Source organism: Heptranchias perlo, chromosome 4, assembly GCF_035084215.1.
Source record: "Heptranchias perlo isolate sHepPer1 chromosome 4, sHepPer1.hap1, whole genome shotgun sequence".
Lineage (NCBI taxonomy): Eukaryota > Metazoa > Chordata > Chondrichthyes > Hexanchiformes > Hexanchidae > Heptranchias > Heptranchias perlo.
Genome location: NC_090328.1, coordinates 83,267,144 through 83,293,773, shown reverse-complemented (window position 1 = coordinate 83,293,773; position 26,630 = coordinate 83,267,144). Strand labels below are relative to the sequence as shown.

The 26,630-nt window shown below is 42.5% G+C and overlaps 2 protein-coding genes across 2 annotated transcripts; one reads left to right on the top strand and one right to left on the bottom strand.

The window, feature by feature from the left end:
* Nucleotides 1-1,396: 1,396 nt before the first annotated feature.
* Nucleotides 1,397-7,122, bottom strand: hint1 (histidine triad nucleotide binding protein 1). The gene is made up of 3 exons (XM_067983253.1): nt 6,958-7,122; nt 5,879-5,983; nt 1,397-1,728 (listed from the first exon to the last, which is right to left on the bottom strand). The coding sequence occupies exons 1-3, from the start codon at nt 7,066-7,068 to the stop codon at nt 1,564-1,566; spliced, it is 381 nt and encodes a 126-aa protein (XP_067839354.1). The 5' UTR covers nt 7,069-7,122; the 3' UTR covers nt 1,397-1,563.
* Nucleotides 7,123-11,512: 4,390 nt separating this feature from the next.
* Nucleotides 11,513-25,531, top strand: lyrm7 (LYR motif containing 7). Its single transcript, XM_067983252.1, has 5 exons — nt 11,513-11,978; nt 12,848-12,920; nt 17,106-17,176; nt 21,323-21,404; nt 25,011-25,531. The coding sequence occupies exons 1-5, from the start codon at nt 11,961-11,963 to the stop codon at nt 25,082-25,084; spliced, it is 318 nt and encodes a 105-aa protein (XP_067839353.1). The 5' UTR covers nt 11,513-11,960; the 3' UTR covers nt 25,085-25,531.
* The last annotated feature ends 1,099 nt before the right edge of the window (nt 25,532-26,630 follow it).

Genomic DNA, 26,630 nt, shown 5'->3' with positions numbered 1-26,630 from the left:
GTTCACCTTAGTTCTATCTCCACAGACTTTTTTTTTTAAAAATGCCTCAACAACTTGCATTTATATAGAACCTTTAACGTAGTAAAACGTCCCAAGCTGCTTGACAGAAGTGTTATTAAACAAAATTTGCTACCAAGCCACATAAGGAGGTATTAGGACAGGTGACCAAAACCTTGGTCAAAGTGGTAGGTTTTAAGGAGCGTCTTAAAGGAGGAGAGAAGTAGAGGTGGAGGTTTAGGGAGGGAATTTCAGAGCTTAGGGCCCAGGCAGCTGAAGGCATGGCCACCAATGGTGGAGTGATTAAAATCAGGGATACGCAAGAGGCAAGAATTGGAGGAACGCAGAGCTCTCGGACGGTTGTAGGGCTGGAGGAGGTTACAGAGATAGGGAGGGGTGAGGCCATGGAAGGATTTGGAAGAAAAGGATGAGAGTTTTAAAATGGAGGCGTTCCTGGACCGGGAGCCAATGTAGATCAGCGATCCCAGGGTTATGGGAGAATGAGACTTGGTGTGAGTTAGGATACAGACAGCAGAGTTTTGGATGAGCTCAAGTTTATGGAGGATGGAAGATGGGAGGCTAGCCAGGAGAGCATTGGAATAATCCAGTCTAGAGGTAACAAAGACATGGATGAGGGTTTCAGATGAGCGGAGGCCGGGGCGGAGACGGGCAACGTTACGGAGGTGTAAGTAGGCAGTCTTGGTGATGGAGCGGATATGTGGTTGGAAGCTCATCTTGGGGTCAAATAGGACACCAAGGCTGCATGCGGAGTGGTTCAGCCTTGGACAGTAGCCAGGGAGAGGGATGGAGTCGGTGGCGGGACAATGGCTGCGGTCTTTCCAATTTTTAGTTGGAGGAAATTTTTGTTCATCCAGTAATGGATGTCCGACAAGCGGTATGACAAATGAAAGACAGTGGAGGGATCGAGGGAGGTGGTTGCCAAAGAGTTTACTAACTCTCAGCAGCTCACCGATGTTGCATGTACCTTGACTGGGTCATAGACCTAGATGGGTGTAAACATCACCACAATAGGGTCTCATAGGTGAACTGCACACTCTTAGGGGTTGATTTTATCTCCTGGCTGGAACGTGGCCAAGCGAGGATCTGGGCTGTCTGCAAGTGCAACCGGGGAGGCTCAGCCGATTTTAACGACCAAGCCTCATTACGTACCATTTTCCGAACCAAAAGGGCTGGAAAGTCGCCGGGAAACAGCCGCCCAGCTGTTAAAATCATGCAGCTCAAAGGCCGCTGCTGGGACTCACTTGTCCTCTGTAGAAGGTAAGTGGCTGCGAGGGGAATCTGGGGGGGGGGGGGGGTGGGGGCGAGAAGCCTGGAGCGTGGGAGGCCCGTGATTTCCTTGTAGGACATTACAGTTTAAGTAAACACCATTTACACAAGATTCCTTATGAACTGAATTTAATTTGTAAGCTTTACAGCAAATGATACATCGAAAGTAAACAGTAATGATATTTAGAGATTGGCGCACTGTTATTCTGCGTGCAACATGTTCTTTATTTAAGAGACTGCATTAAACATTCCAAAAATCAAGTAGCGTTCAGGTAGCAATTAACCTGGTGGCCAATGCATTTGACGCCCACCACAGATGTGGAGGTGAACATGGTAGACAGACTGTCCACCGTCCCGGCCTTCATTCAGAATGAGTCGGTAGCCATTTGTTAAGCCCAACTTCACTGCACATTTTTTACCAACAATCATCAGGTGTCCCAGAAGCTGCAAGGTATTTGAAACAAACAAAATTGAATCAGTATAGTTCACCATAAAATTATCAAACTAGTTTTACTGTACAATTATTAGCATCTAATATAGAGGGCTCCAACAATAACTCAATGCATAAATGCACTACATGGCCTGGTTCTAAAGCCATAAAGATAACAAAGACCCAGCTTTGATTCCCATTCTGATCTCTTTTAACACATTAGGATGCTACAACTGGTCTCTGACCCAGGGTAGAGAGGAAGAAGCAGGATTCCAGGTACTGATTGGCCTATACTTTGATATCCACCTGAACCCTATTTGACAGAGGACAGATAAGACACAACTGCAATGCCTCCACAGTAGCATAGCTGGCTGACACTCACTATAGGCTCACACAGGGAGAATTACTTTGGGTGGTGTATGAGTGGTTCTGGGCCTATAAATTTGTACTTCGATGAGTCACCACCTTCAGGAGACAATTGAAAATTTGGAAAAATATATAACCATGTTTTCTCCCAGTAATCTACTGCCGATAATCTCAATTTTAGTAGTGATTTTTTAAAAAAATAGCTGGAGTATATAAACAGATGTTTTTAATCAGTTTTTTAAAAAGACAATTTGATTTGCATTTAAAGTTAGTCAGTTTTTCGCTGCAATACTCTCCAATTTTGGAAACACACATTTTTATTCATGGCTCTTTCATTAACAATGCTATACAAACCATCCTCGAGCACATCACTCCCTTATAATATGCTTCTTGTTCAGCTGCCAAAAGATGCAACATTGCTATATTATAATACATCTCTTTAGGAGGCTCAAATTGACAGCCATGATAGGACTTCTATAAACTCCCTTTTATAACACATTATATAGCTCCCAAAGTGCACTACTTTAAGACCTCTACTGTATTATTTAGAGGAGCCCACTGTAAACATTAGGCACCAATGCTATTTCCTCACCAAAGCAGCCAAATTTTGACTATCATTGGTTCTTTTTGTTATGTAAAGATATGCGAGAGAACGTTGCCTTAACAGCTGCTGCCTTTTTCATCCTATCACAACAGAATCATTGCTTGAAGGCTAAGGCTAACAGCACTGTAACCAAATACAAATATGGTATACATATACATTTAAGGGCAATATTTCAGCCCAACGGACTGGCCTTCGAAGGCTCGTTCAGTCCCCTCTGTTCCCCACCCCTTTGCAAGTGGCCCTTCTGGGCGGGCCTCCCTCCCCCACACACACTCCTGATGGAATTTTTGGGCAGTGGTTACACCCATCTACTGGCACAACCATAGTCGTAGCCGTTAAACATACCAACAGACATTGGCAAACCAAATACAAAAATAAACCAAACATGCTTAAATGCCCAGTTTTTGGGGTTGTCACCCCTCGACAGACTTTTCCCACTCCTCTCCTCCATTACAATTCTTTCCCCCCCACTTTGCGCATCCTATTCTCCCTCTCAACGATCCTCCTCCTCCTTTCCAACTTCCTAGCTTCTCCCTTTCCTCTTCCATTATGGTTCAGTTATCCCCCCAACCCTCTAACTTTACTGGATCGATATAAAACGCCATGGGAGATCAAATTAGGCAATTTACAAGTGATATCACAAGCTGCTTCAGCTTCACTTGCATTTCATCCCATCTCAACTATGTTAATAATTCTAACAAACTCAACCCACTTTTCTATGTATACAACCCATATATTTTTGTGTCTGTATAAATGGTTGTACAAGTCCTTTCTGGTTTCTAATTGATCCCTCCTAACTACGTGAATGATAATGCAGACAGAAAGCACTTACTTCACTTCCACAATAAAAGGAAATTTTACAGCCAGATAACCAGCTATACAATTTCCCAGGCACCTTTGCCATCAAATTGCTTCCTTAAATCCCTCTCCTCACCACCACAAAATGCGAGAAACTCATGGATTACTCCATTATGAAGATTGAGACTGACTGTGCAGCTGCTTCTGCTGTGTCATAGAAACATAAAAAATAGGAGCAGGAGTAGGCCATTCGGCCCTTCGAGCCTGCTCCGCCATTCAATATGATCATGGCTGATCCTCTATCAATACCATATTCCCGCTCTCTCCCCATACCCCTTGATGCCTTTTGTGTCTAGAAATCGATCTAGCTCCTTCTTAAATATATTTGTGTCCTCCCCTACCATTTGGCCTCAAGTCCTAATTTCCCCCTACTCAACAACAACTTTCATTTATATAGCACCTTTTACATAGAAAAATATTCCAAGGCCCTTCAGAGATGTAATCAGACAAAAATGGTCTAGTTCTGAACCCCATCTATCTACAGTTTCACCTCCATCTCCTCCTACTGCCGCATCCAAGCTTATCTCATCAACGAGATCCAAGTGCTACTCCCACAATCTCCTGCTCAACCAACTCCTCTTCCTGGTCCCTTTCTAGTTGACACTGTCAACAGTTCCCTCTCTTCGGCCCCATCTCTTTTTTTCAAAACTACCATTACAACCTCCTTCCTCAAAAATCCCAAGCTTGGCCCTTCCTTCCATCCTTGCCAACCACCACCCCATCTCCAACCTCCCTTTTCTCATTAGGTCCTTGAGTATGTTGTTGCCTACCAATTCATATCAATCTCCCTGTTCAAATCATTATAGTCTGGTTTCCATCCATCTTTGCACCAAACTGTGATCATGGTGTTTTATTCCTCTCATCCTTTATCTGCAGGGTTGACCACACAATCCTCCTCCGATGCCTCTCCTCTGTTGTACAGCTCTGTAGGACTTGCATGGTTCCACTTCTACCTACCTGAATGTAGCCAGACCATCTCCAACAAAGGCTTCATTATCTCTACAGCCACCACCCGTCCCCCGCACCTCCCTAGAAATCTATCTTTGGCCCGCTCCTTTTCCTCATCTATACGCAGCCACTCTGACATGATCCGCAGACACAGATCATTTTCCGTGCGTACATCAATGACTTCCAGCTCTAGCTCTCCACCACCTCTCAACCCCTCTGTACCGTCAGACTGCCAATCCAAAATCCAGTCTTAGATAAATCTCAATCCCTCCATCTCAACAGTGGGAAGACCAAAGCCATTATCTGCAAACCCAGCAAAAACTCCACACATTCACTAATTCCCCTCCCTCAGCCATTCTCTCAAGCTCTTCACAACCTCAGCATCCTGTTCAACTCTGAGCCAAACTTCAAGCCTCATACCCTCTCCATCATAAAGACCACCGACTTCCACCTCCGCAAAATTGCTCTTCTCCAATGCTGAAACCCTTATACGTTATTTTGTCAACTCCAGACTTAACTATTCAAACACCCTCCTTGCTGGCCTTTCGTCTTTTACCCGCCATAAACTCAAGCTTGTAGAAAACTCTGCTGCACACATCCTGACTCACTCACCCATTACCCCAGCCCTTGCTGACCTACATTGGCTCCCAGTCCCCTCAATTCCTCAAGTTTAAAATCTTGTCCTCGTCTTTAAATCCATCCATAATCTCACCCACCTCCTCCAGTCCTTTATCTCCCCTCAAATTCTCCATTCTGACTCGAAGATTTGTGCATCTTCCTTTCCTTTGCCCCACCACTGTCAGCCGAGCCTTCAGCCGCCTGGGTTATATTCTATGGTAGCTCCTCACCCTCTCCGCTTCTCTCCCTTTAAATCCAGTTCTTCAACTAAACATTTGGGCAGCTCTCCTAATTGCCTTTACTAGCTTGGCATCCATTTTCCATAGATTCCCTGTGAAGCACCTTGAAACATTTTTTATGTTAACTGTGTTGTATAAAGACGAGTTGTAACAAAATTTAGCCAAGTGATTTGAAGCAACTCTAAACATTCAAACAAACATTCTATTTTTAACAAAATGAAAAGGCCCAGGCAGGTCCTGGACTCCCAGACCAAACCTAGGACGCAATTAATGAGCAAGTCCAGAGATGGCAGCTGCTGAGATCTACCCAATTCTAATCTTTTTTTAACGTTGTCCATAGCATTACAACATAACATAGCCTCCTCCCACTCTGCTTCATCTAATCCTATCATTATATCCTTTCAGTTGACAGAATCCTGTTCAAAGCCACCTAATAAAATGATCTTCCAATAAAATGGTGGTTACAATATACACTTGATTGATAAACAAAAAGTGATAAATTACAAACATGCAATTGTAAACTTCACTCACCGCTGCATCTGAATCTTCTGCTTTAGACAATTGGGCAATAGGCTTCTTGGGAACCACTAGGAAGTGTGTTGGAGCTTGTGGTTCAATATCATTAAAAGCGATACACTGTGAAAATATACATTTGGTTCTGATGAAACATTAACTCTGTTTCTCTCTTCAGATGCTGCCAGATCTGCTCAGTGTTTCCAGCATTTTCTGCTTTTATTCCATTTAGTACATGTTAGTAATGTCAGTGTTTATTTAGTTATTACTAACTCCTCCACTGAGGCCAGTTCTGGTATAGCCTGGTTTGACATGAAACCCTGAGCAAACCTCCCTTGATTAACACCTACCTTACTTTAACATTATTTATGAAAATGCAAGTGTAAGGCTGCATTTAACTTCACGTTAGTTATTTGAAAAGTTCAGCAAATCCATCCTCAGCTTCCAATTATCTCAAAAATCAGCCTGATTCTGGTCTGCACACGAGTACTGAAAGTAACCCTGGGGCCCAGGTTCTTGAGTCAGCACAGTGCAAAGGTCATGGGGCTTACTTGGGGGGGGGACGATCATTGATCGACTTTGATACAAGCTTGTTGTTAACAACACACAATATATAAAAGCTAATGCACGCTTCGTGCTGGACCAGAGAGAGATAGCGGGGCACTGGCATTAGTTTTAAGAGACAGCACAAACACGATGGGCCCAATGGCCTCCTTCCGTGCTATAAACGCATATGATTCTAACCCTGCAGAATTTGCCGAAATAGTCCCCAAGCCCACCGGTAAAAGTCGTGGTCTTTAATAATTAATAACCCCTCCCTCCACAGAAAATGGGGTTCTCATTAACAAGTGGAGGCGCCATTTCCAGCGGCCACTATAATAACGGGAAGGGCTGTAATAAAATTGAGCAGAGGGAATGGGGGAGACGGCGATCGTCAATCTCCTCCCTCCCCAAAACTCCTGGCAGGTTCACCTTAAATGCTATTTTAAAAGTCCGAATCCAGTGACAGGTGACACAGTCCGGAGCTCCTGGGTGCAGCAGTCCTTTCCATTCATTTACATTTACAGCAGTTTCACACCCACTCCACTCCACTCTACCTTATCGTCTTCGTACAGCAGTTCGCAGGGGATTTCTTTGCGAATGATTTTACCAAAAATGGTGTCGCCGCCCGCTTGAGCAGTTTGCGCCCTGACAGTCTCCGCAGCCATGGCTCGGGGTTGCACGATGTCGGCTCCCAGACATCGGCTCGAGGGCGGGCTCGCCCCGGACATCGGAGCTGTCAATCATCGGAGATCCGATGGCCGATTGGATGAGAAGCTTTGATTGACGGCTGACTGGGGCCAGGATCCATGCCCTGCTGCGGCGGGGCGCCGGTCACATGGCGAAAGTGATGCAAAAACTATGCGGCTGTTTTATTTCCAAATCGCTGATTATATGGGAGGGGACATGTATTGTGTAGGGCTGTAACCAGGATAAATGTTTTATTGAGCCCGCCTACAGCTTTAGATGTTTTGATATTACTCTACAATATAATATGCAAGTTGTTTCTTTAATTCTTACTTTTATTGTGCAGATGTAATAATTTTTTTTTTGCGTTCAACCTTTTTGCGTTTATTTACCCATTCATTTGAGATTGAGGGCTCCCAAGATTCGATTTAACTGGTCTTTTTGATAGCTGGTTTTCAGAGCTTCCTTGTCCCGGTTGTTTAACATTTGGCTTGCAGCTACTTGCACATGTCCCACACTTCAGCAACCCACAGGATTCACATACAATATAAAAGCATCTTTAATAACCTCAATAATGAATGCTTCCATATCATAGGGCATAAAAGTACATGGGGAATTGATTTTTATTGTAACCTTGGTATCCACATTACACCAGAAATTTCCTGACTCAAAATGTACTGTCCATATTAAAACCAAAAATCGGATAGGTGACAACTGCAGAAAGAACATGTGGAATGAAGGAAAGCTGTTCAGCCCATTGAATGTGACACAGTATACAATTTGCACTGTCGTGGACCCTACCCAATTTGTTTAATGTTCTAAGGAAGGTAATGCAAACAGGATGAACCGCTATGAATTTTCTCCCTGACCAAATGTAACTCCAGGATGTTGGATAATTCCTTCCTTATCCTTTTAACTGATTCGTAAAGCTAGAGACAGTAATATGTCTGAGAATTAACTTCATTTATTCTTGTTTCAAAACATTCATCATTTAACATTTCATTCGGTATAGTACACATTTAGCCCTACATCTAAAACCATCTGTGCAACTTATAGAGGGAAATTGCAAGAAAGGCTTATCTAAGTCTATGCAGGTCCCTGGTCTAGAAGGTCAGCAAAGCAAAGTTCCTATTGAGTGAAACATTGCATCTCTTTTTATACCATTTTCTACATCCTGCTGGATGCAACACTATCATCTATTTTATGACCCCCAGTTCTTTGAACAGATTGCTAGACAGGGAGAGGGACCTCATATCTTTTGATGTATGCTCTATAGCAACCAATTGTCTTTTTATATTGCAATAATCTCCTTTCTTACACTACCCTGTGCTGTGACCAAAAGCCTGAGTTTTAAAAGCTTATGTGCTGTAATCCTAACAACCATTTTAGCTTATTTATTTAATAATCTGTATGTACCTACCCTTAAAGTACAATGTTTCGGTCCTTCTCCAGTGTTATCAGCGTCATTGAGGGGAAAGACAGTTTAAATCAGTTCTATCTACATTACTATTTTGTATTTATTCTATATTAGAATAATGTAAAAACATATCTATTTTCTTACACAGGACATTAAACATTAAGGAAGGGCTGGAACTTTAGTTTTTCTCAAATATTTGATTACTTAGGTCAATATTTATCCCTATAACTAATAATCCTGTTCTTAATCAGACATTCCTCCTTTTTAAAGGAAATAATCAGAATTTTATTCGTTTATTTTAATAGGAGTTTAGTACAGGAGCGTTCTCCCCACTGTCCTGGCCAATATTTATCCCTCAACCAACACCTTAAAAACAGATTACCTGGTCATTATCACTTTGCTGTTTGTGGGGCCTTGCTGTGTGCTAATTGGCTGCCGCATTTCCTATATTACAACAGTGATTTCACTTCAAAAGTACTTCATTGGCTGTAAGGCGCTTTGGAACAGCCTGAGCTCGTGAAAGGCGCAATATAAAATTCAAGTCTTTCTTACGCCTATTTTTCAATGGAAGAAAAATAAATGTTGCAATCCTAACCATGCATTAACTTTGGTAAGGATCTACACATGTCCTCTACGTCTGCAATAACATAGAAGTTACAACACTGAAGCAGGCCATTCTGCCCAACCAGACCATGTTGACGTTTAGCTTCCACTTGGCCAACTAGCTTGATGCCTTCAGCCAATAAATGCTGGCCTCACCAGCGACGCCCACATCCCGTGAACGAATTTTTAAAAATCCATAATCCACAATAAATTAATATCCTTGAGTTGGTAACACTTTCATGCTCCTATTCCATCAAAATCAATGGGTGACACTGTAACAATTACATCTGTTACTCTACAGTTGGTGCTTTTACAGTATTTCTTAAAAAAAACAAGGCCACCTGTTATTTATTCTTGCTTCAGAGGTGGCGATGTAACGATGTCCAGCCATTTACAACAAACGCAGTTCAAAGATAAAGGGGGTGAATTTCCAGAGGGGTTCTCCCACTCAGCCGGCGAAACATCAGTGGATAATTATATACTTAATAAGGTTAGTAATATACTAGCCACAAACTCTGTCTCCTTCCCACCAACTCCATCCCCCTTCTCAACCTCTGTCTCAGGCTGAACCAGATTGTTCACAAAGATTGTATCTTATTTGACCCTGAGCTAAGCTTCCAAAACCATATTCTCTCCATCACAAAGACTGACTATTTCCACCTTTGTAGTATCACCCATCTCCGTCCTTATCTCACTCCATCTGTTGCTGAAACACTCATCTATGCCTTTGTCACCTCCAGACTCGACTGTTCAAATGCTCTGGCCAGCCTCCCATCCTCCACCCACTGTAAAGCTCAACTCACCCAAAACTCTATTGCCTGTATCTTATCCCACATCAAGTCCTACTTGCCGATCACTACTGTCCCCACAATGCCTTACATTTAAAATTCTCATCCCTTCATGACCTCACTCCTCCCTATTTTTGTAATCTCCTCCAGCCCTACAACCCTCTCTCTTCCCAGAACTCTCCATTCCTCTGATTTTGGCCTATTGTTCATCCCCCTTCCCTTCCAATAGGGAATTCAGGAGAAACTTCTTTATCCAAAGAGTGGTAAGAATGTGGAACACGCTACCACAAGGAATAGTTGAGGCAAATAGCATAAATGCATTTAAGGGGAAACTAGATAAGCACAGGAGGGAAAAAGGAATAGAAGGGTATGTTGATAGGGTTCGATGGGAGGGAGGAGGCTCATGTGGAGCATAAACACTGGCATAGACCAGTTGGGCCGAATGGCCTGTTTTTGTGCTGTAATTTCGATGTAACTCGATGTAACACCCTACCATTGGTGGACGTGCCTTCAACCACCTAGGCCCCAAGCACTAAATTCCCTCTCTAAATCCCTTCACCTCCCTCTCCTCCTATTAGACCCACCTTATCTCTTTGACCAAGTTTTTGATCACCTCTTCTAATATCTCCTTTGGCTTGGCATTCATTTTTTTGATTAAGCCTCTGCGAAGCACCTTGGGACGTTTTCTATGTTAAAGGCATTATATAAATGCAAGTTGTTGTAATAATATGATAAAATGTGGGGGGGGGGGGTAGAATTTCCATAGGGGTTTGCACAACCATCTGCCATAACTTAAGCAGAAGATCTGTGGTTTCTGTGGATCTTCTGCTGAAGGTATGGTGGACAATCGGGAGAACCCCTAATAGAATTTAATGACGAGTATGTTTAGCATGCATTTTCTATCCTTCACAGTTCTTCATTACCTGTCTGACAAACTTCAAAAGTTTAACATCAAATTTCTAGGTCACACTTTTAAAAAGGTAGAAACTGACTAAGACAGTCATTTGGAATATAGAGCTAAACTCTCTAGGTAGTACAATTATTTTTACACTTGACAAAATCCCTGCATTGTCCTCTTCATGCTCAACTGATGTACATGTCTTGGTCAAAAGCAAAATACTGCGGATGCTGGAAATCTGAAATAAAAAACAAAAATGCTGGAAATACTCAGCAAGTGAAGCAGCATCGGTGGAGAAAGTAACAGAGTTAACGTTTCAGGTCGATGCCGAAGGGATGTAGGGAGATGAGGAAGGGTCATCGACCTGAAACCTTAACTCTCTTTCTTTCTCCACCGATGCTGCCTGACTTGCTGAGTCTTTCCAGCATTTTATGTTTTTATTTCATGTCTTGGTATTGGCCTGACTCTGAAAACTTTTCGGAATTGCGATTTCGACAACGTTGTTAAGTAGTTTGTCCCCGGGCAGCGACGGTACGGAGGTGGATTTGGTGCAGTGCCGAGCCGAGCCCGAGCACCCGAGTCCCCCGAGCCGAGCCGAGCCCGAGTCCCCCGAGCCGAGCCGAGCCCGAGCCCCCGAGCCGAGCCGAGCCCGAGCCCCCGAGCCCCCCGAGCCGAGCCGAGCCCGAGCCCCCGAGCCCCCCGAGCCGAGCCGAGCCCCCGAGTCCCCCGAGCCGAGCCGAGCCCCCGAGTCCCCCGAGCCGAGCCGAGCCGAGCCCCCGAGTCCCCCGAGCCGAGCCGAGCCGAGCCCGAGCACCCGAGTCCCCCGAGCCGAGCCGAGCCGAGCACCCGAGTCCCCCGAGCCGAGCCCCAGCACCCGAGTCCCCCGAGCCGAGCCCCAGCACCGAGTCCCCCGAGCCGAGCCCCAGCACCGAGTCCCCCGAGCCGAGCCCCAGCACCCGAGTCCCCCGAGCCGAGCCGAGCACCCGAGTCCCCCGAGCCCGAGCCGAGCCCCAGCACCCGAGTCCCCCGAGCCCGAGCCGAGCCCCAGCACCCGAGTCCCCCGAGCCGAGCCCGAGCACCCGAGTCCCCCGAGCCGAGCCCGAGCACCCGAGTCCCCCGAGCCGAGCACCGAGCACCCGAGTCGAGCCGAGCCCGGAGAGAAGCGGCATGGACACGCGCGGCAAGGTGAGCGTGGCGCGGGTTTCACTCTGAGCCCGGGTAACTTGTTCACTGCTTGAAAGGTGGGTGAGGGAGGGGGGAGAGCACGACTCACCCAGAGATCGCTCACCAGAGTTAGTGACACTGACATTGTGTCCGAGCTGTTTTTAACCTAACGCTGCGAATACTGAGATAGAGAAGGCGCAAAGCACCGAATGACCTGAGACAAGGACAACAACAAATAGTCAGGGTATGTGCTGTGAAGGCTGTTACAGGGATGCGCTGGGGGCGACAATTATTCGATTTGCTTTAAAAATGTAGGCTATTTTAATACAAGCTACATTCACATAGATGGTTTGCAGTCTGCTTCACTCTTTGACCTCATTCTCAATATTTATTTCTTTGGCTGCTGTTGGACTACACATTCTGGTTTGATAACTGCTGCCAGCAATGCAGAGCCAGCAGGTCTGAATTATATTACCCGCTCAAGACTGCTGTCGAGTCAGCCAAGCTATGCTCCTCAGTTTAAATTTAATTTTAATAAATTGGCACTTTACTAGTATTAAGCAGTTTAACAAGTTCCCAGGTTATATAGCAGACTGCCCAGGAACAATTTAAAGCTTGTTTTGCAGCTGCAAGTGTGAAGCTGAAGTAGGCTTGCACCCCTTTGCAGTATTCAATGTGGTCCAGAGTTATATACTAGTTGTCTGGATGTAAAACCAAAACTCCTTTATGTTGACACCAACTGTGTAGTAAAACTAGCCTATATGATGATGATAGACTTGTTAATAGATTGGTAGAATTTTTTGTAAATTGATAGTTATGATAAATTGTAGGCTGTATATTAATACTTTATTGGAATATGTCTGCCTTCTTGTATCTTTTTGCTTTGGAAGGTATTGCAGCTTTTCAAGGCTTTACATAGAACAAGAAAACAGGTGTTTAGAGATGACAATCAAGCTCTAGAAGGTAAGCTACATTAACTGGTAATACTATTACTAGAACTGGTGTGGATGTATTTCTTTAAAGTAAGTACATTGATGCACAATAGAATAATACAAGATGTCCCATCTAGAACTATCTTTTCACCTCTGCAAGTAAAAAGGAAAAGTATTGTGAACTTGCTTGGTAGGTATCACAACTGCAGTCTACATTTGTGTTTCACAATGCAGCCATGAGCTATATATTATAGTAACTGTTCATTTTATGGAGAAAAGATAACCATACGGAGTTAATCTGCTAAGATCCAATATATTAAAGGTTGAAAATATAACCCTTTTCACAAAATGTATGTATTTCCCTACTTTCCTCACCCATAGAAAAGATACAGCACAGAAGGGGGCCATTTTTTTTTTTTTATTCGTTCACGGGATGTGGGAGACACTGGCAAGGCCGGCATTTATTGCCCATCCCTAATTGCCCTTGAGAAGGTGGTGGTGAGCCGCCTTCTTGAACCGCTGCAGTCCGTGTGGTGATGGTTCTCCCACAGTGCTGTTAGGAAGGGAGTTCCAGGATTTTGACCCAGCGTCAATGAAGGAACGGCGATATATTTCCAAGTCGGGATGGTGTGTGACTTGGAGGGGAACGTGCAGGTGGTGTTGTTCCCATGCGCCTGCTGCCCTTGTCCTTCTAGGTGGTAGAGGTCGCGGGTTTGGGAGGTGCTGTCGAAGAAGCCTTGGCAAGTTGCTGCAGTGCATCCTGTGGATGGTGCACACTGCAGCCACAGTGCGCCGGTGGTGAAGGGAGTGAATGTTTAGGGTGGTGGATGGGGTGCCAATCAAGCGGGCTGCTTTATTCAGCCCATCGTGTCCGCGCTGGCTTGAAGAACAACCAGGTGCCCATTCTAATCCCACCTTCCAGCACCCGGTCCATAGCCCTGCAGCTTACAGCACTTTAGGTCCAGTTCCAGGTCCAGGTACTTTTAAAAAGAGTTGAGGCTCCCTGCCTCTACCACCAATTCGGGCAGCAAATTCCATACACCCACTAACCTCTGGGTAAAAAAGTTTTTCCTCGTCCCCTCTAATCCGTCTGCCAATCAGCTTAAATTTATGTCCTCTAGTTCTTGAACTCTCCAGTAGGTGAAACAGGTACTCCCTGTCGACTCTATCTGGGCCTCCTCATAATTTTGTACACCTCAATCAAGTCTCCCCTCAGCCTCCTCTGCTCCAAGGAAAACAACCCTAGCTGATCCAATCTCTCCTCATAGCTGCAATTTTCAAGCCCTGGCAACATTCTTGTAAATCTTTTCTGCACTCTCTCCAGAGCAATTTTTTTTTATTCGTTCATGGGATGTGGGCGTCGCTGGCAAGGTCAGCATTTATTGCCTATGCCTAATTGCCCTTGAGAAGGTGGTGGTGAGCCGCCTTCTTAAACCGCTGCAGTCTGTGTGGTGAAGGTTCTCCCACGGTGCTGTTAGGAAGGGAGTTCCAAGATTTTGACCCAGCGACGATGAAGGAACAGCGATATATTTCCAAGTCGGGATGGTGTGTGACTTGGAGGGGAACATGCAGGTGGTGTTGTTCCCATGTGCCGTCCTTCCTGTAATGTGACCAGAACCACACACAATTCTCCAGCTGTGGCCTTACCAGCGTTTTATACAGTTCCATCATTACATCCCTGCTTTTGTATTCTATACCTCGACTAATAACGGAGAGCATTCCGTATGCCTTCTTCACAACCTTATCTACCTGTACTGCCACCTTCAGGGACCTGTGCTCATGCACTCCAAGGTCTCTCACTTCCTCTACCCCTCTCAATATATTCTGGTTACTGCGTATTCCCTTTTACTAAAACCTGTATTGAGTCTGTTTTGTTGAAATTAAGGTCATTTTTTAGAAAAATGAAGACTTTCCAATTAATGCCCATTCCCACGATAAATGGCATATTGGCTATGAATAAGGAGGTGGATTGGTATATGGAGTTAATGAATTAAACACTAAAAATTGGATGGTGTTCCATTCCTTGTATTTTAATGAAAAACAAAGCATGATTCAGAGATGTAATTCCAAATGTTCTTGGCAGTTGTAGTGTCAGTTTTGCTTTGTTGCGAGCACTCTTGCCCCTGAATCAAAACCACAATTGTGCCAAAAGCACAAATCCTTAGCCCTACTGGTGTCTACAGCAAAAAAGAAGCCAGGTACCATTACCTGGCATGTAGGTAATGTTTGGGTTTATTAAGCAAAGCTGGTGGCAGCAACTGTGTCAAAATAAGAAAGGGATGGAAGGCAAGGAGGAGTGAGAGGGAGAGACATGAAATGGGAGGGATAGAAGAATGAATGAATGAATGAGAGAATCAGGGAGCAAAGGAATGGGACAAAGAGGCAATGACGAGTAATGAGTGAGGGATTGTGAGAGGGAAGGAATGTGGGAAAGGGAAATGAGAGAGCACAGTCTCAATTGCAAGTAAATCATTGAAAACAACAAATATCAAAAGTCACATTTTGCTAGGTTAAACATTTCTTGCGTGGTGTGTATGTGTATATGTATGTATATGTATATCTGCAGTAATTAGACTATATTTAAACTTGTAGGGTTCTTTTGTTGGTATACAATTTTTTTTTAGTTCATATTTTAAAAGGTTGACCATACCCGCAGCATGACAACAAACAAAATCTTCAACAAAACATTAGAAGCTATGTACTAATGTAAGGTTTAAATATATTGTCAACATTTTTTGTTCACTCTCTGGGCTTCAGTTGTGAATTGGTGCGAACCAATCCAGTTCTTTCCTCTGTCAAACTTTGACTTCTGCAAAACTTGATTTGGATGATCTTTTAAGAAAAATATCTAATTTCACAGACATGGAAGGCAGACATTTCACTTCCACTGAGAGAACTGGTTATTCCAAACTTAATTTAACAGAAATTTTAATCGAGCTGGCCCTGGTCAAGCTCTGAGCCCGTATTTTGAGTTCTTGATAGTTTTGAAAGTCACAGTCTATATGCTGCTGTGGACACTTTTATTTTAAATTGGGTTCCAAGGAGAGTGATGCTCAAATGAGCCCAGTGACCCCTTAAACGCAGTCATGCTTCGTACATGTCTAAGTTTCACAACTGCCAGTGTGCTAGGGCAAGAGATAGAGATCATGATATTGCTGCATCTGGAAATATTTGTTCTCAGTTACTTCTAAACAAACAACAGTTAATGAACAAGAGAAAATTTCAGTTTGGATCAAAAATAAAGATATAGCAAAAGCATCACAGAGTGAATTCTTTATCCACCCTTCCCACTTCTGATTATCATTTTAATTTTACACATAATTCACTTTAAATTTGCGTTATCATGTAGGTAATAGGGCCTTAAGAGTCAATATGGAGCCAATTAATTCTGTACACTGGAGTTTAGGAGGCCATAAGAAGCGTTTAATCTAACAACGGCTTGCAATATTCAAAATTCCAAATCCAATGTATTTTCCAAATTTTGGCGGGGAGGGTATCCAAAGCATTGAGCAAAGGAAAATAAAGCTGAACGTTCACACCGACCATTTTGTCTCCTTTCCCCTTTTTGCCACTAGTAGCAATAGTCTTCCTCATGCTCAATGTGCTTTTGAATTGTAGATACACTGTATTTCTACCTATTCAAGCAACCCACTTCTAACTCCACTGATCTGTTATCCATGCTCCAATTATCTGCAGCCCTGGTTATCTGTCACATTTTTCACAGGAAATCTTGCACATGACAGTGCCTCATTGCAGTCTACCAATACCAACCACCACCTGATTAACTCAAATCAATCTCACGACCTAAGAAAGTTATTTGTACTATGCAGGACTTTATTCCCTCGTCAAGGGTATTGCTTTATTGTGCGTATAAGATCAAAACTTAGGGATTGTGAATTATGTACCCATTTCCATTATATACTTGGGAGAAGGAAGGTCAACATTATGATAGTAAATGGAGTTTCCATTATATTCTATTCACAATCATGTTTGTTAAATTGGAATTTCCTGTTCCATGTGTTTCCATTATATTTGGTAATACTGAGCTTTGTCTTTAGAGGATATTTAATATTTAGAAAACTTCTGTGATGTTTCTTGGGACCCTGAAAAAATTACTCAAATCTAGATCATTGTAATACATCAGACTTAAATTTATGAATATTTGTGTTTAGAATTTGATAGTATACTGAAACTAATTTTGTGTTCTGCTGTTTAGCTGCAAGACAGAAAATTAATTCTGAATTCCGGAACAACCTTACTGTGTCCTCTCCAGAGCAAATAACTGAGGTCCGTTCAATATGGCAATCTTTACAAGTAACCTCTCTTCTACCAAGTATTCCCCTGACTAAAGGCTATTTATCAAGAACTCAATGGCCAATTGCACCAGGATATGTCTGGGTTACTCATACATATATCTAGGATGTGTGCGTAAAATTTTTTTAAAAGACCAAGGTGACTAATGATCAAGTTCTGTTATTGGTATGAGCAGCTGCATTGATGTAGTGTCAGTAATTATTTACGGTGAAAAATTATGTTCTGTTCAGCAGTGTGTCCCTGTAATATGCATTATTGTCTCTTACATTTCGCTCCTCCAGCTGCTACATTAATTATAAAGCGGTGAAAGTGCTTGAACTTCCTGGGATTGGCCAGGAATATGCCTTGGCCACTGTGTTGGGAAGGTCAGGCCAGGTGAGGGGGGGGGGTGCATTTATTGAAAGGGTTTCCTCAACAATGGAGAAACCTTTGTTATGGTCTGATTTTACAGCCTAACATTGGTAGTGGGTAAGCTTCTGGAGGCCAAAATACAAGATAAAATTAATGCTCTTAGAAATGGGAAAATTATGAATAGCCAACATGAGGGTAAATCAGGAAAACTATTTCCACTGGTCAGTGAGTCAGTAACTAGAGGTTATAAATTTATCATAATCAAAGTCAGGAGAGATTACAAGAATTTTTTTTTTTTGCAGAGGGTGATTGAGACATCCATAATGGGTTTTAAAAGGTAATTGTATAAATAGTTCAAAATAAAAAAAAAGGGCAGAGGAATTGGATGAAGGATGTCAAGGCCTTGGAAATGGTGCAGAGGGGATTTAGTAGATGGTACCAGGGATGAACGACTTCAGTTTTGTGGAGAGACTAGAGAAGCTAGGATTGTTCTAGCAGAGAAGGTTAAGGGGAGATTTAATAGAGGTGCTCAAAATTATGAGGGGCTTTAACAGAGTAGATAGGGAGAAACTGTTTCCATTGGAAGGAGGGCCGGTAACCAGAGGACACAGATTTAAAATAATGGCAAAAAAAAGCCAGTAGGGAGATGAGGAGAAATGTTTTTACGCAGCGAATTGTTACGATCTGGAATGCACTGCCTGAAAGTGGGGTGGAAGCAGATTCAACAGTAACTTTCACAAGGGAATTGGATATATACTTGAAAAGGAAAAATTTTCAGGGCTATAGTGAAAGAGCAAGGGAACGGGATTAATTGGATAGCTCTTTCATAAAGCTGGCGCAGGCACAGTGCACCGCAGTGGCCTCCTTTGCTGTATAATTCTAAGCAGCTAGCTCCTTTTGAGAGATGGGTCACCATTGACCAGAAACTTAACTGGACCAGCCACAAAATACTGTGGCTACAAGAGCAGGTCAGAGGCTGGGTATTCTATGGCGAGTGACTCACCTCCTGAGTCCCCAAAGCCTTTCCACCATCTACAAGGCACAAGTCAGGAGTGTGATGGAATACTCTCCACTTGCTTGGATGAGTGCAGCTCCAACAACACTCAAGAAGCTCGCACCATCCAGGACAAAGCAGCCCGCTTGATTGGCACCCCATCCACCACTCTAAACATTCACTCCTTCCACCACCGGCGCACTGTGGCTGCAGTGTGTACCATCCACAGGATGCATTGCAGCAACTCACCAAGGCTTCTTCGACAGCACCTCCCAAACCCGCGACCTCTACCACCTAGAAGGACAAGAGCAGCAGGCACATGGGAACAACACCACCTGCACGTTCCCCTCCAAGTCACACACCATCCCGACTTGGAAATATATCGCCGTTCCTTCATCGTCGCTGGGTCAAAATCCTGGAACTCCCTTCCTAAAGGCACTGTGGGAGAACCTTCACCACACAGACTGCAGCTGTTCAAGAAGACGGCTCACCACCACCTTCTCGAGGGCAATTAGGGATGGGCAATAAATGCCGGCCTCGCCAGCGAAGCCCACATCCCATGAACGAATAAAAAAAAACTTGGAAAAATATGGGTTAATAAATGAAAGTCAGCACGGATTTGTGTTTGACTAACTTGAGTTCTTTGATGAAGTAATGGAGAGGTTGATTTTTTTTTGGACTTTCAAAAGGCGTTTGATAAAGTACCACATAATAGAACTTGTTAGCAAAATTGAAGCCCATGGGATTAAAGGGGCAGTTGCTGCATGGATACGAAATTGGCTAATGGACAGAAAGCAGAGAATAGTGGTGAACGTTGTTTTTTGGACTGGCGGGAAGGATACAGTGGTGTCCTCCAAGGGTCGGTATTGAGACTACTACTCTTTTTGATATGTATCAATGACCTGGACTTGGGTATACAAGGTATAATTTCAAAGTTTGCAGATGACACGGAACTCGGAAATGTAGTAAAGAGCGAGGAGGATAGTAACCGACTTCAGGAGGACATAGATTGGTGAAATGGGCAGACCGTGGCAAATGAAATTTAACGCAGAGAAGTGTGAAGTGATTCATTTTGGTAGGAAGAATGAGGAGAGGCAATATAAACGAAATGGTACAATTTTAAAGGGGGTGCAGGAACAGAGGGGTGTATGTATTCAAATCTTTGAAGGTGGCAGGACAAGTTGAAAAGGCTGTTAACAAGGCATATGGGATCCTGGGATTTATTAATAGACATGATGTGGAGATGCCGGTGATGGACTGGGGTGGACAAATGTAAGGAATCTTACAACACCAGGTTATAGTCCAACAATTTTATTTTAAAATCACAAGCTTTCGGAGATTATCTCCTTCGTCAGGTGAGTGAGAATCATAGAATGATACAGCACAGGATGCCATTCAGCCCATCGGGCCTGTGCCGGCTCTTTGAGTTATCCAATTAGTCCCACTCCCTGCTCTTTCCTCATAGTCCTGCAAATGTTTCCCCTTCCAGTATTTATCCAATTCCCTTTTGAAACTTAATGAATCTGCTTCCACCACACTTTCAGACAGGACATTCCAGATCATAACAACTCGCTGTGTAAATTTTTTTTCTCCTTCGAAGTCACCTGACGAAGGAGATAATCTCCAAAAGCTTGTGATTTTAAAATAAAATTGTTGGACTATAACCTGGTGTTGTAAGATTCCTTACATTTATTAATAGAGACATAGAGTACAAGAGCAGGGAAGTTATGCTAAATCTTTATAAATCACTGGTTAGGTCCCAGCTGAAGTATTGTGTCCAATTCTGGGCACCACACTTTAGGAAGGATGTCAAGGCCTAAGAGAGGATGCAAAGAAGATTTACTAGAATGGTACCAGGGATGAAAGACTTCAGTTATGTGGATAGACTGGAGAAGCTGGGATAATTCTCCTTAGAGCAGAGAAGGTTAAGGGGAGATTTGATAGAGGTGTTCAAAATCATGAGCAGTTTTGATAGAGTCAATAAGGAGAAACTGTTTCCAATGGCAGAGGGGTTTGTAACCAGAGGATACAGATTTATGGTAATTGGTAAAACAGCCAGAGGTGACATGAGGAAAAAAAATTTACACAGCGAGTTGTTATGATCTGGAATGTCCTGTCTGAAAGTGTGGTGGAAGCAGATTCATTAAGTTTCAAAAGGGAATTGGATAAATACTTGAAGGGGAAACATTTGCAGGACTATGAGGAAAGAGCAGGGGAGTGGGACTAATTGGATAACTCAAAGAGCCGGCACAGGCCCGATGGGCTGAATGGCATCCTGTGCTGTATCATTCTATGATTCTATATTCTGGGTCCCCTCTCTTTCCCCCTACACCCCTACCTATGCTCCATACCCAGATACCCATCTCCCATTCCTACTAGATCCTACATCTGCTTTCCTAATGCTTCCATGACTTTTGTGCAGTCCTGTAGTCCATACTTCTGTTCTTGTTGAAATTGGTAATGTTTCCCATTCTCCTGTCTACTATAATCTAACCAAATGTAAATGTTGATCCTATTTCACTGAGCAGAAATGTTGAATTGTATTATCAAGGCAAAGTGCTTTTCCACAATTTGCTTTTATACTATGGCACACAACAAGAAGAATGAACTTCCATTTACTGAATAGATGGAGGTAATAGCATATCTAATATGCCTAGCTCTACATTTATATACATGGCCAGAGGTCTGATTAACTGTATTGTTAGCTTGATTAGATGCATCAAGAGTTTATTTAGTAATTGTTTCTGTATTAAGTGTCTTTGTTTTCTTCACAGTTACTTAAATTAGGTTCAGATGTAGAAGTTATTCTCAGAAAAACGGTAATCCAGGGAGTTCACACAAACCATAACACAATTTGTAAGTAAGGTACCTTCTTTTAAGTATAAAAATCTAGCCAAATGAATGTATTGTACATTAAAACAGCAGTTGCATGATTTAGGAATTTTATATGATCACATATTGTGGCTGAAACCAATGCTAAAATTGAGTTTGATTTGGAGATTTCCTTTTTCTATTTTATCAATGAAAATATGAGAAGTTCAGGCCACTTTCACATTTGAACCTGTCCTGTGGAACTCCACCGGAATATACTCCTAGAATAATAAAACAGAACCATAGAATTTTACAGCACAGAAGGAGACCATATTGGCCATTGTGCCTATGGCAACTCACTGAAAGATCTATTGGCTTAGTCCCGTTCCTCTGCCTTTTCCTTTTTTAAAGCTACTTTAGGTTTTGCTTTCACCACCGATCGGGTCGGACATTCTGTGTTCTAACACCCCTCTGCGTTTTTTAAAAAAAAATTATTTTCCTAAGCGCTCCCTTCGTTCGTTCAATCTTAAATTTATGCCCTCTAGTTACCGATCTTCTAGTGTAATTAGTTTTTCCTGAACACCTCTATTCGATCACCTCTTAACCTTCTTTGCTCAAATGAAAAGAGGCTCAGTTTCTCTTGCTGTCCTCAAAACTAAAGCCCTGTATCTCTGGTATCTTAGTCAAGCTCTTCTGTACCCTCTCCATGGCCGTGATATCCTTGTATCTCACACATAGGGGCCACCACTCTACATCCTTTCCAGTCTGAAAAACATCCATTACCCACAAATTTCTTTTGTTTGCCCTTTAGCTATCTTCCTATCCATGCTGCCACATTCACTTTTTAATACAATCAAACAAAATACTGCGGATGCTGGAAATCCAAAATAAAAACAGAAAATGCTGGAAACGCTCAGCAAGTGAGGCAGCATCTGTGGAGAAAGAAACAGAGTTAATGTTTCAGGTCGAAGACCTGACGAAAGGTCTTCAACCTGAAACATTAACTTTTTTTATCCACAGATACTTGCTGAGCTTTTTCCAGCATTTTCAGTTTTTATTTCACTTTAATACAATGTTCCTCGATTTTTATCACCAAGTCTTTTATATGACACCTTATTGAACACCTTTTTTGAGCATTATTCCATTACAGCAATCACCACTGACCCAAATTAGTTGTTTAGTGGGAGAATTTACTATTCCCTCCCAACAGGATTGCTTTCTGTTTGGTAATTCAGTTATTGCATTAGCAGCCTAACTTAGACTCATCTGCCCAGATGCACCTAAGCACAGCACACACACAAGACACCCATCCCCAGTCTGGTGGGTTTTCCATTGGAAGTGCCAGTAAATAATTTGCAATTTTGCTGTTTACTTCTGATGTTCCTAATAATAATAAGTACAAGTGCTGGTAGATCTGAGCCGTGGTAGATCTGAGAATTCTGCTTTAATTAGTTTGGCCTCTGTTTGGGAAGCATATCGCCTAGTATTGAAATCCTTATTGTTAAGTGTTAGCCATCATATGTAAATAGTCTTTTTCTGAATACAAAGGTTGCTTTGGATTGGTTAGGATTGAGTACTTGTAATCCAAACTGAAAAGATCTGTCATTTAAAGGGATACTACTCTATTATAGTGTTCTAAAGTTAATGGCTTCAGGTCATAACTCTGCAAAGATGAACATTTTTAAAAACCTATTTCTCTGAACAGTGATTAGCTTCCCAGTTGAAGGAGATTTTACTTTCAGAGCAGTCTGGTCACCTAAAAAGTGATGTTATAACATCTAGCCAGGTGCTACTAAACTCCCATCAATACTTGCCAGTTTGTATGAAACATTGCTTAGAGTAGTGATGGATGCACTAGCCAAGACCGCATAAAAGATGTCTATCCTATTAAAAATCTGATTAAAGTAATAATTACCGTTCCAAAAACATTTTATTTTATTTGTTTCTTTAATGGATTTTCTTTTTGTAATAATATGTAAATAGGGCACCTTCTATTGGGAACCTGGTTCATAGGTAACTACAGTGAAACCTGTACAAATGGACACTCCCAAAAAACATATACTTATTGACAATCCCAAATAACTTGCATTGTAATAGATGTACCTCGAAACCACGGACACTCGCAAATTACGAACTACGGACAGTCTGCGATGCACCAAGTCCGTTTGCAACTTAAAACACTGGTCTCGCAGGTAAACGGGAGGCGGCAACGGGTGAAAGAAATGGCTTTTGTGGAATGGAGATCTCTTTACCCAGCATCCGTAGCGGCAGAGAAACCACTCTAATCTCTGGGATTGAACGCTTGCATGGTCCCATCCCGGGGATAGAGCGGTTTCTCTGCCGCTATGGATGCTGGGTTAAAAAGAACTCCCCATTTCACAAAAGGCGGGAACGGCACTCCTTCAAACTTCAGTCTGTCGAGCAGCGCGCCATCTGACTTCAGGTAGTGGAATCCAATTTTTTCCATTCGTGTCAAATATCAGGTATTTCTAATTTAAAATGGTATTAAGTGCAGAGCAGAGGGTGCAGAGTGTGAAAGCGGCCGTGTAGGAGGATAGCTCCGGGCAGTCTACGAGCAATGAGCCAACTTAAAATGCATGAGCGTTGGAGAGAGCAGGAAAAAGTAAAGCTGTAAGTGGAGGATCACATCTCACTCCACCTGTACATCAGGTACTGATGAGTTGCTAACAGCCCCCTACCCACCCTCCAGCACTTCAAACATTAGCAGCTGCAGCACACGGAGGGCGGGGGCCCTGGACAGAGGTCTGCAGGATGTTAATTCCCCCAATTTGGCTGGGATCTCTCAGGCACTCCAGCCTTACAGCAGCTACCTGGCCCTGTGCAGGCTGCCAACCTAACAGATACCAGGATCAGGACATCCCTCCCTCAATGGAAAAGGACCCGGAGATGGCAATGATCTGGGAAACCCAACGAACTGAAATCACATCCCGCTGGCAAGGCTTCAGAATTAGGCATGCTCCCAGGTGAGGACGAAAGAAAGAAGGAATGCTGCAGGAGATAGAATCAATCCTGAGATATTTGGCTCATCTGGTTTACTGTATGTACAATGACCATTTTGAAAATAAGGACACCTGCAAATAAAGGATAGCTGATGCAAGTCCCTTAGATGTCCCTAATTTATAGGTTTCACTGTAAATCCTTTTCATCCATTTTTAAAAATCTTTTTGTTTTGGTTTATGATTTTCAAATAACCTCCAGGCTAATAATAAGGCCATCACAGACTTTGGTGTAGGTCTTCCAACTGTAACACCAGTGGGTTACCATCTGCATAACAATCGGAAAACCTAGTGCATAATCTGTAATAGTCCTTTAAAAGGCCCACAGAAAAATGGAGTTCAATTGCAGCCTTAGAGTAAATGCAGATTGTTTTTTGAAAACATAATTATTTGTAGAGAAATAAAACATAGGAGTGAGAGAAAGCTCCATTCAGAATATATGTCTCATTGTTTTATCATGGACTTGACTTTCCCTCACAACTTGCTGATCCTCTACTCAGGGGAAGGACCTCAGTATTCTTTTATCACCCACGAGAAAAATCTCCAACAGTTCCATTAATATCTATAGTCCTCAATTTCCCTTCTCAAAAAAAATACTGATTCAAATAACTAACCTTTATTTCTTTTTTCACAGTTCTTAGACCCAGAAAAGAGGTTCTTCTAGATAACATACCTTTCAATGATAATCCTACAAAGAAAACTACCTAGAATAGGAAATATTTCAGTGATGGATTGAATCTATTATTGTATCTCTAGTTTGACATTTTATTGAAACAAACAAGGTTTGTCTTTTTCTGAAGTTGTTAAAAGGCTGGGTCCAAATTATATTTATATTGAAAGTAACTACAATGTTATTCAACATCTGATTTGTTTTCCTCTGGTGGACAAACTAAGTTAGTAATACATATAGATGCTTAAGATTTTGAAGAAAATTGCGAGATTACTATTGGTGTATTTTGAACTGTAATTGTGTACAGTAATAAATCTGACTGTTATACAGAAGTACCACAGTAGGGTAGAATATTTTATATTGTAAATTTTGGGGAATTTCCTTTCCCCTGGCCTCAAAAGTCCCTTTTACTGCTTCCTTTAGCTGAAATGGTCTGAACTATGCACTTAGACGGTGTTACACTCCAGAAACCAGCTTGTGAAAAATTGCTAAATAAATTATATTATCGTGCTCCTAAGAACATAGGAATTGCTAGACGAAAAAAGACCAAGGTCCATCTAGTTGGCCTTCTACCATCCTGGTAGTCAGGATACAATGATAATGGATTTGGTGACTAATCATAGCAATCAATCTCTATCAATTAGTCCACAACAGACCCAGACATGATGTGAGGAAAAACCCCAGTGAAGGAAAGCTTTGGGAACCATAGGTTCAAAGTCACCTGTTCCTCCCAAGCATGCTACACTTACCACACGTCATGTCTCAAATTACTAATTTACTGTATCCCAAAATGTTATTTTCTAAATTAATCTATCTAATTTGAATGAATCAATGAACTGCTTTCACCGTCTTCCTATGGAGCCTGTTCCATTGATTGACCACTCGATCAGTGAAATATTGTTTCCACAGATTAGTTTTGAATATACCTCCTTCAAGCGCAGGCTGTGTCCTCTGGTTCTGCTGTTCTGGACAAGGTGAAACAGCTTGTCATGGGCTACATTATCTGGTCCTTTTCCAACGTGAACATGCCCACTTTACGTAATCGCTCCTCGTAATCCAATCCCATCATACCCTCAATCATTCTGGTTGCTCTCTTCTGTATCTTTTTAATAGCTGCAATATCCTTTTTGTACTGTGGCAACCAGAACTATACACAATTCTAAGTGCAGTTGCACCAATGATTTATAAAGTGGCAGGATTACCTCACTATTTCGGCTCAATATTGACCTTTTAAAACATCCCAACATCTGATTTGCTTTACTCACTGCCACCGAGCATTTTTGCGATAGCTTCAATTTATTGTCATTCAGGACCCCCGATCTCTCTCGTTTTCTCGTGTATTGATTTATTTTTTTTTACTAAGAGGAATAGTCTGTATTTCATCCTTTGCCTGCACACTTGTATAGGCCATTGAAGGGTGTTGCAGGGAACGGAGAGTCTGTCTTCTATGCATGCACGGAATACCAGGTTTCTGTTTTCCAAATCTACCTCCAACAGGCCTATAGGAGAACAGAGGCACGGGACAGTATAAATATAGAACAAAGATTGGCTTAACATTGTTCTTCTAAATCTGGAACTAGTGTT

Excerpts from the sequence above, each read along its gene's own strand:
- lyrm7 (XM_067983252.1), top strand. Across the intron at positions 17,177-21,322 it reads CTCCAGAGCAAATAACTGAG|TTACTTAAATTAGGTTCAGA; the intron begins GTCCGTTCAATA and ends TTTTCTTCACAG. Across the intron at positions 21,405-25,010 it reads CACAAACCATAACACAATTT|TTCTTAGACCCAGAAAAGAG; the intron begins GTAAGTAAGGTA and ends CTTTTTTCACAG.
- hint1 (XM_067983253.1), bottom strand. The coding sequence starts at position 7,068 with ATGGCTGCGGAGACTGTCAGGGCGCAAACTGCTCAAGCGGGCGGCGAC. Across the intron at positions 5,984-6,957 it reads TGCTGTACGAAGACGATAAG|TGTATCGCTTTTAATGATAT; the intron begins GTAGAGTGGAGT and ends ATATTTTCACAG. Across the intron at positions 1,729-5,878 it reads CAGAAGATTCAGATGCAGCG|CTTCTGGGACACCTGATGAT; the intron begins GTGAGTGAAGTT and ends AATACCTTGCAG.